This window comes from Macrotis lagotis, chromosome 1 (assembly GCF_037893015.1).
Source record: "Macrotis lagotis isolate mMagLag1 chromosome 1, bilby.v1.9.chrom.fasta, whole genome shotgun sequence".
Classification (NCBI taxonomy): domain Eukaryota; kingdom Metazoa; phylum Chordata; class Mammalia; order Peramelemorphia; family Peramelidae; genus Macrotis; species Macrotis lagotis.
In genome coordinates, this window is record NC_133658.1 from 824,509,619 (window position 1) to 824,520,887 (window position 11,269).

General features: G+C 37.2%; 1 protein-coding gene across 3 annotated transcripts in view; it reads left to right on the forward strand.

Moving 5' to 3' along the window:
* Window positions 1-10,951, forward strand: part of CDADC1 (cytidine and dCMP deaminase domain containing 1) — a 36,788-nt gene extending 25,837 nt beyond the window's left edge. For all 3 annotated transcript variants that reach the window (XM_074217148.1, XM_074217146.1, XM_074217147.1), the window contains 4 exons: window positions 4,533-4,702; window positions 6,842-7,031; window positions 8,787-8,847; window positions 10,698-10,951. In XM_074217148.1, coding sequence (XP_074073249.1) covers window positions 4,533-4,702; window positions 6,842-7,031; window positions 8,787-8,847; window positions 10,698-10,768 — 492 coding nt within the window. In that variant the 3' untranslated portion in view covers window positions 10,769-10,951. The remainder of the gene's footprint in view (window positions 1-4,532; window positions 4,703-6,841; window positions 7,032-8,786; window positions 8,848-10,697) is intronic.
* The last annotated feature ends 318 nt before the right edge of the window (window positions 10,952-11,269 follow it).

Consider the following 11,269-nt stretch of genomic DNA (forward strand, 5'->3'; position numbering starts at 1 on the left):
CAACTAACCTTCCCAAACAGTTTAGTTCAGTAAAAGCTTTAGAGTACCTTGCACAGAGAATCCAGCACTCACATTCCAAAAACTCCATCCAACATAAAGATACAATGGTTATAATTATTAGGCTTAACACTAAAATGAATTAGAGCTTTTTCTCAAAAGAAATCAGTAAATATCTGATAACATAATTCTGTATTTTTCTTAGTAACACAATACCAATTTCCTTTAACTCAAAGGTGTTAACAATAGCATTTAAAATCTCAAACCAATTTAACAATCTTAGCGTTTTTTTTAAATTCCTTCCATTCTGTATAGATTTTGTCAAAATGTAGCAACTTTAATAACCCTCTTTTAAAACCCTCCCAAAACTCCAGTTCAAAAAAGGGGTCAACTTTAAAAACAGTGGGAGTCAGCACTTTTAAGCTGCCTGGCCAAGAACAAAGACATTTCATTAATCCACTCTGGTATATGAGTGAGTTTGAATGTTCTCTTGGAGGACAGAGGGTGTATATTCTGTGTCCTGTCTTGTGTAAGTGGTCTGGGTTAGGTATTTCTGGGTCTGGGGACTCCATCTAAGTTTTAAACTGAGGAAACTGGGACTTGGGCTGAGGAGTTTCAGAAGGTGAGGGAGGAGGAAGTAAGTCTTCAGTGTCCCCCTTGTGGAGCTCAGCCCCTCCGTTACTGAGCTGGAGGTAGCTGTCTTGGTGTGAAGAGTTAAAGGTAGAAAGGGCAGGGGGATCTCTCTCTTTTTTTTTTTTTGGAAGTGCATTTTTTGGGAGGGATGCATCCAAACAATATGAGAATTTTCTTTTTTATTTTTGATACAGTATTTTTTGTTTATTTTATATTATTTCAATAATCTTCTTGTAAGAGTAATCATAAACTCTTTGCCCCCCAAAAGATGAGAAACCTCAAGAATAGTGAAAGAGAAAACAAGTGTACTGAAATTCAGTCTGTGTAGATTCCAGTGGCTCTGTCTCTGGGATGAGTTACCTTCTTCTTCATAGCCACCAGAGAAATTGCTTCAGTATTTTTTCCACATTTGCTATCACTAGCTGTATTTCCCTCTACTCTCTTCCTCCCCACTCTAATATATTCCATTCTCTCTCTCTCTTTCTCTCTCTCTCTCTCTCTCTCTCTCTCTCTCTCTCTCTCTCTCTCCCTCCCTCCCTCCCTCCCTCCCTCCCTCTCTCCTTTCACCCTCTTCCTGTTCAGAAGTGTGTTGTATCTGAGTACCCTCTCCCATGATTTTTCCTCTCTTCTATCACCTACTCTCCCCTTCCCTCCTCCCATTCCCCCTTATACCATCCTTTTCCTCTCATTTTTCTCTAGGGTAAGATAGGTTTCTATACCCTATTATGTGTGTATGTTATTTCCTCTCTGAGTCATTTCTCAGGTTTTTTTTTTCAGGTTTTTTTTTTTGCAAGGCAAATGGGGTGAAGTGGCTTGCCCAAGGCCACACAGCTAAGTAATTATTATGTGTCTGAGACCAGATTTGAACCCAGGTACTCCTGACTCCAAGGCTGGTGCTTTATCCACTGTGCCACGTAGCCGCCCCTCTGAGTCATTTCTGATGAGAATGAAGGCTCACTCATTCCCCCTTGCCTTACCCTGTTCCACTCCATTGAAAAAAGCTTTCTCTTGACTCTTATGTGAAATATCTTTGCCCCTTCTTCCTCTCTTTCTGTTCTTCCCAGTACTTTCCTTTATCACCTATTGACTCCATCTTTTTACTGTATTATACCTTCCTGTGCCTTGTCTATATATGCTCCTTGTAACAGCTCTTATAGATGAGAAAGTTCATATGAGTTATCAGTACCTTCTTCCCATACAGTTAGTCCTTCTCTTCCACCTCCTTTATGGTTCAGCAGAATCCTGTCCTTGAAGATCAAACTTTCTGTTCAGCTCTGGTTGTTTCAATAGGGAAGTTCGAAAGTCCCCTGTTTCATTGAAAGTCCATCTTTTCCCCTGAAAGAGGATGATCAGTTTTGCTAGGTAGTTGATTCTCAGTTGTAAGCCAAGATCTTTTGCCTTCCGGAATATCATATTCCAATCCCTACGATCCCTTAATGTAGATGTTGCTAGATCCTGTGTAATCTTGACTATGGAGCCATGGTAGTTGAATTGTTTGTTTCTGGCAGCTTTTAGTATTTTCTCTTTGACTTGGGAGTTTTGGAATTTGACTATAATATTCCTGGAAATTTTCTTTTTGGGATCTCTTTCAGGAGGTGATCAGTGAATTTCCTCAATTTCTATTTTACCTTCTGCTTCCAGGATCTCAGGGCAATTTTGCTATATTATTTCTTGAAAAAATGAAGTCTCAGCTCTTTTCCTGATCATGACTTTAAGGTAGCCCAATAGTTGTTTTTTTTTTTAGGCTAATAATTTTTAAATTATCTCTCCTGGATCTGTTTTTGAGGTCAGTTGTTTTTCCAATGAGGTATTTCACATTTTGCTTTTTTTTGGAAGTTCTTCTTCCTGATTTTTTGTAAAGTCATCAGCTTCCTTTAGTTCCCTTCTGCATTTGAAGGAGTTAATTCCTTCAGAGTTTTTTTTATCTCCTTTTCCATCTGCTCATTTCTGCTTTTCAAGGCATTCTTCTCATTTGCCTTTTCTGTTGGTGCTTTTTCCATTTGGGCTAAACTGGTTTTTAACATATTATTTTCTTCAGTATTTTTTGTATTTCTTTCACCAAGTTGCTGATTTGGTTTTCATGATTTATCTGCCTCACTTTTATTTCTCCTCCCAATTTTTCCTCTACCTCCCTTAATTTGTTTTTCAAAGTCTTTTTTGAGCTCATCAATAGCCTGAGCCCATTTTTTATTTCTCTTGGAGGTTTTGGATATAGAAGCCTGAATTTTGTCATCATCTGAATATGTATTTTGGTCCTCCATGTAATTTTCTATGGTCAGATTCTTCTTTTTTTGTTGTTTGCTCATTTCCTCAGCCTATGACTGATTTACCACATATCCAAGGTTTTGGGGGGTTTTAGGGACAACTCACAGAGACCTTAATTCCTCCAAGGTCTTATGAGAGCTCTGACTGCTCTCTTGTCTGTGCTTTGGTATGTGGATGGTCACAGGCCCTCCCCTTTGCCTTGGAGCTGTGAGGAAGGTCCCTGCTCAGCTATGGTGGTGTTGTGGGAGCCCAGACTTCAACCTGGATTTGGGTATGGGCAAACAGCTGAATTCTGCCCCAGGGGGAGCAGAGAGACCTCTAAAGTGTCCCCTGACCCCCTTAGTGTCTATGGGCTGAGAGTTCTGGACGTGCTGGTTGGCTCTGCCAACTCCCGCTCCAGATTCTCCCTGCAGGGCTGCTCACTTAGTCTGGTGTGGCAGAGCTCTTCCACAGAGCTCTTCCAGCTGTTTCCAATGATCCCTGGGCCAAGAGGTCTGGAAACAGCCCCTTCTGCTATGGACCCAGGCACCTGTCCTGGTGGCCGTGCTGCACTGTGGCTGCAGACTTTCCAACCCCTGGTCCTGATGGAACAGACCTTTCCTGCAGAACTTCTAAGTTGTCTTAGACTAGGGAATTGTATCACTCAGTCTTTCTGTGGGTTCTGCCCCTCTAAATTTTGGCCAGAGTCATAATTTGATGACTTCTGGAGTTTTTTGGGGAACAACTTTCCAGTAATTCCTGCCTTCCCACTACCATCTTGGCTCCACTTGAGAGATGGACTCTTAAAGAGAAAAAAATCACAGTTCAGGGAGAGTTTAGAAGAGAAAGAACTTTTAAGGGAAAGATTGAGAAGTTATAGAAGGGAAAATTTCTTATTCTTATGATTGGGAAAGATTGTATGTTTTCTCCCTGAGTTGGGGGAAGGGGTGGTGGGTTGGACACCTAGTAGTCTTGATCCCATCCGCCATCTTATTAAGACTTGAACCCTAGACTGAATTCAGCTGAGGTGTGCCCAACTGGGGGGGGGGGGCATGGGAGAATTTCAAGTGTTTAAGCCTTAAAAGGAAAGACCCCATCACAAGTGTGATATGTGATTGGGAAAGGAAGAAAATAGAAAATCAGGAAATGGAGACATGTTTATTGAAAGGAAATCATGTTTAATGTATGTCTCAACATAAAATATCTCTTGCAGTACATCTTCAAATCAGTAGACATTTTTTGAGTTCCTTTTTATCTCAAACACTATTAGATATGGGGGTAATCAAGGAATATGAATTCCAGGAGTTTATAAATCCTTTTAGAAAAGTTCTGGTCAAAGTAAGCAATTACGGAACAGTCCCAAATATGACATACTGGGTATGAAATCCCCAACACTATCTGGTTGTGATTTTTTTATCCCCTTGGAACATAATTTGGTAAGATCACATTTCAACAAAAAAAAATTTAACTTCAAATTTACTTCTTGATGGTTTAGTCAAAGAAAATATGTGCATACTCACTGTGTGCAAAGCATTATACTAGATACTTTAGTGATACATGATGACTTTGGAGAGTGTGATATATGTGTGTTGAATTATTTTTAAAATATCTTAATAAGTTTAAAATTATACATAATAGTTGTTTGCTTATATTTTCAGAAAACCTGTGATGGCACAGGGGCCATGTATTTCATAGGATGTGGCTATAATGCCTTTCCTGTTGGATCAGAATATGCTGACTTTCCACACATGGATGACAAACAGAAAGACCGAGAGATCAGAAAATTCAGATACATTATCCATGCTGAACAGAATGCCTTGACATTTAGGTATGGGAATGTTTTTGCATGTGGGTAATATAATAAAAATGGGAGTCTGGGGCAGCAGGTGACTTGGAAACACTTTTGAAAAACTTTTATTTTTTAAACACTAGACAGACATTTCAGGAAAAATTAGGATTCTTTTTGCTCAACTTGGTTGTTTATGAATGACCTGTTTAATTAAATGCCTTGACTAAGGCATTTTCCAAAACTTTTTTTTTTTTCTCCTGGCAATGCTAAGTACAATGAAGGGAAACCAAATTCTCCATTTTTGGTCTGTCTGTCCCCATTTTCTTCCATTCTTCCCTTCCCTTTCCCTGTACCCTGGAATCACTAAAGTTTTGCTTTAGGATGTGCTCACTTTACATGTCTCTAACTGTAGAGATAACCTTTGCTTCCTATATGAGTGTATAGAGTTTGTTTTGCTATTTCAAGAATTCCCTTCATCGTGGGTGCTCTCTCCACCAGTGCAGGTCATATCCCCTGCAACTCCTTATTTGGTCCCCACTAGTGTTGATTCTTTCCCTTTGCAGATTTGGAGAGGCTGGCCCTCAGGCAGCAGAGAACCCATAGTTTTAGGGCTTCTGTATTCTGTTGTCTTGTTCCAAAAACCAAGTGTATGCTAGTAATGGGGAGCTTGTCATTCCTAGTCAGTATTAATATTACAACTTAAAATCCTCATCATCTGCACTGAGGCTTCTGGGAGAAAAGCAGAGTGTGAGGGACCTCCTTTCAAAGTATTCTTATTTCCAAACCCAGAGTTTGCCTGCCAAAATTTGCAAGAATTTGGCTTGTGAAATCTGTTGTGTTTGTTTTGTTTACACTTCATTATTATTGACATTTGCTGCTTTGGTGGGGGAATTGTTTTGCTATATTTAGTTTTTGTGAAATAAACTGTTTGGACAAGGGTAATATGGTAGAATCAGGTTATAATAAATGCAGCTCAAAGCTTAAATGTAAAAAAAAGGAGAAAAGCTTTTTAGCTCTTTTAGAGAGTAGGAGCCCTTTTTCTGTTAGATTATAAGCTCTATAAACTCTTTGAAGGCACAGATGAAATCTTGATGTATTTTCTTAGAAAGATTTTATTTATTTTGTTTTACAAATTTTCCCCCATTCTTACTTCCCTACCCCACCCCCCCATTTTATTAGTCTTTACATTGTTTCCATGATATACATTGCTTTCAGTTGAATGTGATAAGAGAGAAGTCATATCCCCAAGGAAGAAAAATAAAGTATAAGAGATAGCAAAATTACATAATAAGATAATGGGTTTTTTCCTAAATTGCAGCTAATAGTGTTTGGTCTTCATTCAAATTCCACAATTCTTTCTCTGGATACAGAGCTACATTGCAGATATCCCAAAATTGTCCCTGATTATTGCACTGGTGGAATGAGCAAGTCCATCAAGGCTGATCATCACCCCCATGTTGCTGTTAGGGTGTACAGTGTTCTTCTGGCTTTGCCCATCTCACTCAGCATCAGTTCATGCAAGTCTTTCCAGGCTTCCCTGAATTCCTGTCCCTCCTGGTTTCTAATAGAACAATAGTGTTTCATGACATACATATGCTATAATTTGTTAAGCCATTTCCCAATTGAAGGACATTTGCTTAATTTCCAATTCTTTGCAACCACAAACAGGGCTGCTATGAATATTTTTGTACACGTGATGTTTTTAGCCTTTTTCATCATCTCTTCAGGGTATAGCCCCAGTAGTGGTATCGCTGGAGCAAAGGATATGCACATTTTTGTTGCCCTTTGAAATCTTTATGTATTTTCTATCGTATAGTGTTCTTTAGATTTATAATGTTGGAATTGCATTGAACCCCCAAAGCAGTTTTATATTAAAAGGTGTAACCTCTCTGTGCATATAATAAGTTTACTATTTCCTCTTTCATTTCTTTTGTATTTTCCATTTGTTTTTTATGTAGTGTATTCAGAATTTGTACCAAATCTTACCATCTCTTAAAGTCTTCACTAATTTTTGGGAATGTATTTAAATTAAATGTGCTTTTTCACCTATAGTAAGCTTAATTACAATTTTTTAAATGCTGGGGTATAATTTTAAGCAGACCAGTTTGTTTATTTTTCTCAGAGTGTTTAAAGTTTTCTTTAAAAACAGTTCCTAAGTTTTTTCTCATTATTTCCCAGGTGTCAAGAAATAAAACCAGAAGAAAGAAGTATGATTTTTGTGACTAAGTGCCCATGTGATGAGTGTGTACCTTTAATTAAAGGGGCAGGTATCAAACAGATCTATGCAGGAGATGTAGATGTTGGGAAAAAGAAGGCAGACATCTCTTACATGAGGTTTGAGGAACTTGAAGGTGTTAGTAAATTTACAGTAAGTAGATGAATATGTGTTTAAGATATCTCCTGCATGGTTTGGGGGTTGTTTTTTTTTTTTTAGGTTTTTGTTAGGCAAATGTGGTTAAGTGGCTTGCCCAAGGCCACACAGCTAGGTAATTATTAAGTGGCTGAGACCAGATTTGAACCCAGGTACTCTTGACTCCAGGGCCGGTGCTTTATCCACTTTGCCACCTAGCTGCCCCTCCTGCATGTTTTAAAGCATGACTTGCCAACTATTTTAGCACTTAGGATAATTTTGATAGTTGGCTTGATTTCATATTCAGATAGTCACATTTGAATTGGATTTGCAAATATCTGTGCATGCAGAACTTGTACTGCTTTTCTCATATCCCCACCCCAAACACATTCCCTGGACCACTTGACCTTTTTTCTGCAGAGGGAAAGGGGTAGTTAAAGATGTGGCACTCCCTTTATCTTTTATCACTTAATTTAAGTTGATTCTACTCCAGGCATATTTCTTTCTCCTCAGACATCATAACTTTAACTGAATTATTTCAGGAACATCTCTTATTTCTCTCTCAAAGTCCTAAAAAAAAAGGAAATTAACCTTTAAGAAAATTAATATAATTGTCTAGACATCTTAGAGCTTTTTTTTTTAGTAAAAAAATTCCAGCAAAGAGTCAATGCTGTTCATGGTCAAAAGCTCCAAAATCCTTCTTGAGAATTTTCATTTACTATATCATCCATATACAACTGCTTCCCTGGAAAAATGGCTTTCAATAATTGTAAAATTGTAAAAAACACCTTTCTTACAGTTGTTTTTCTGTTTTAATTGTAATGATATGTCAGCATAGACTTTTTGATGATTGTCTTTTTGCCACAAATCCTTGTTCTTGCAATAGAGTAAAGATAATAAGTGTGTTAGGTTTCAGTTCCCTGGACCTCACAAATATCGATCTCGGTCTCCTCTGCCTCTCAGCACCTGAAGACTTGATGAGGCCAGATGACACCCCCCCCCCCCCCAGTCTGCCCTGTGGCTTGATGTTTTACCCTTTTTCATCATCTCTGCAGGGTATAGCCCCAGTAGTATTGCTGGATCAAAGGGTATGCACATTTTTGTTGCCCTTTGGGCATAATTCCAAATTGCTTTCCAAAAAGGTTGGATGAGTTCACAGCTCCACCAGCAGTGTAAATGTCCCAGATTTCTCACAACCCTTCCAACAATGATCACTGTCCTTTCTGGTCACATTATGCCTCATTTTTCATCAGAAAATATCTTCATTAAAAAATTGAAGCCCCTGGTGCCAGAGGCACAGAGAGCTGAGCCTGGAGTTAAGAAGGCCTGAGTTCAAATCCAACCATAGACAATGACCAACTGTGTGACTGGGCAAGTTGCTTCACCCCTGTATGCCTCAGTTTCCTCATCTGTAAATAGGCTTAACAATAGTACCTACCTCACAGGGTAAAAAAGTTCTGTACATAAGAGGTGCTTATATAAAGGCCTCCTACTTGTCCAGGAACCAGTGTAAAGCTTTTTTCTTTTCTTTGAACAATTCCTTTCACTTCTCTTAGCCTGTAAAATGAGCAGGTTTATTGGATAATTTCTAGGCACTTCTGGTTGTTTCTTGGAGACAATAAGAAAGCCCTCAGTTATGCAGAGCTATAATGAAAATACTTTGAGGAGTTCATCAGAACCCTCCCTTTCTTGTTTTTCATTGTTTTAATTGCAATTGCATTGCAGTACTTTTTAATTTTTTTCATTTAAATGAAATGTTTGTGCCTTTTACAGTGGCAACTGAATCCAACAGAAGCTCATGTGCTGGGATTAAATGAGTCTGAAACCATAGAGAGTAAGTATAAATATTATAATGGCAAATAGCCTTCGTTAAGTACAGTGATGTGTAAATTCGAGAAATGAATTTGTCTTAGGGATGTTACAGGATATTTTCTTTTTACTAAGTAGATATCTATTGAATAAATAGATTTTGGTTTGATGGTTCACACCTTATGTGTGAACCAAATTCATAAGTCAAATCTATTCTTTTAGTTCCAACTAATTATTAAAACAGATAAAGGTAGTCTCCAATATCAAAATCTTTTTAAGTTTTTTAAAAAACTTTTTAAGTTACTGTAGTGAATAAAAGCCTTACTTCATAGAACCAAGTGATGGAAATATATGCATTGTTAACAAAGTAAGTTTCATTTATCCAGAATGATGAGGGAGAGAGAAAGATTCTGTTTAACCAAGAGTTATTCTGTCTCACACCTAGATTTCCAGTTTTCAAAGAATTCAAATATGATTCAGTACAACTAATGCTTTAGCTAATTTAATTTAATCTTGGATTCAAAAGGTACATCAGGACTAAAAAAGACATCCTTATATATAGTGGGAAAAGAATTTAAAAAAAAAAGATTTAAAAGACCCAAGTTCACACCCCAATTCGGATACCAATGTGATTTTGATCAATTCACTCAAATTTACTGGAACCATTTACTAATCAATAAACTGAGGGGGTTGGACTAAGTAATCTCCATGGTTTCTCACAATTCTGACATTCTATGACTTTACACTCTCATAACAAAGAAGATTATTGTATAATTCTGTAAAAATTTGAATAATGTGAATCTTTTGGTTGACCACATTTTAGATCAAGGATTCTAAATCCACAGAGTCAATGGACAGATTTCAGAGGGTCTCTATACTTGAGTAGGGGAAAAATTATGTCTTTAATTTGACTAAATTCTTTTTTTAAGTTTGTTTTTTTTTTTTTTTTTTTTTTTTGCAAGGCAAAGGGGTTAAGTGGCTTACCCAACACCACACAGGTAATTATTAAGTGCCTGAGGCTGGATTTGAACTCAGGTACTCCTGACTCCAGGGCCAGTGCTCTATCCACTGTACCACCTAGCTGCCCCTTTGACTAAACACTTAATTGAAATTTAGTATTTCCTTCAATTAAGAATTTAAAAATTCAATTGTTCTGAGAAGGACTCTCTAGGATTTCTCAGACTGTCAAAGAGTTAAAAACCTTTGGTGTAATTAAACATAAGTTTATGTTGCAGCAAACAATATTTATTCCATAATTACAACCACTATAAGTAGAAACAACAAATCAAACTCATTTTGCCATTACAAATGTATTTGAAAATAATTAGATAAAATCTGCTTTACATAATGAGTAAACTAAAAATGTAATTCCAACCTTTTAGTATTTATCAAGTTTTAGGTAAATACATGTTTTAGTTAAAATAGAAAGCAATAGGGGTAGCTAGGTGGCACAGTGGATAGACTCTGGCCCTGGAGTCAGGAGGCCTAGTTCAAATCCAGCTTCAGACACTTAATAATTACCTAGCAGTGTGACCGAACCTTACAAAAATAAAAAATAAATAAAATAGAAAGCATGCCTTAAAAAGTTGCAAGTTGAGTTTAGATTCCCTGGGATGAGTAACATTTTTGCACTGACTCATGTATGAAATGTTGACCATAGATTAATTAAATCTGAATGTTAATCCAGATTAGAAAGGTCAACATGGCCAACAAGCTTCATCCTTCCAATTTACAAATTGACAACCTGAATTTCAACTTCAATAATAATAAACAACATTTTAAATTTTTCTTTTGACTCAACGATGCCTTGGTTTTCCAATATTATTGTTTCAGTTCATTTACTGTGTTTAAAAGTATTTTCTTCCTGTGCTTCAGATGGTGTTTTGAAACCTAAGTTAATGGAAGAAGGACACCAAAACAAGAAGTTATGTCTTGAAAACCACTAAGAGAAAAGGAAGTTCTTCCAGAATCAGAAAGGAGCCCGAGAAGATTTTTATTGCACTTTAATATTCATCCTCGTTGCCTCTTGCAAAGAAGGATGGAGTTTAGAGAATAACTGACAAGTATTTTTAAGAAAGTTAATTTATTACTGGGATGTGAATAATGTTAATGAAAATATTTTCATTTTAGATTTCCTTGTGTTTTCTAGAGTACAGTAGTTTTTTTATTACACTAAATGAGGTATCAACAATGAATAAGACTGTTGGATGACTGATTTCAGGTTGATGTGGAGTTTGGATCAACTAGTTATCCTGGGCCAGATTCTAGAAGTGAGGAAGTTATCCTTTTGAAGGTTAGGGATTCATTCAGATTGTTGTGTGGTTAACTGCCATAAAGAAATAACTGGCAGCCTCATGACCTGTAAGAGTTAGTGTGCTCCCTAAAGGCCAAGTTTGTGCCTAGGGTTTACTAATCAATAGTATCTGCTCCATTTTCATTGATTCTTA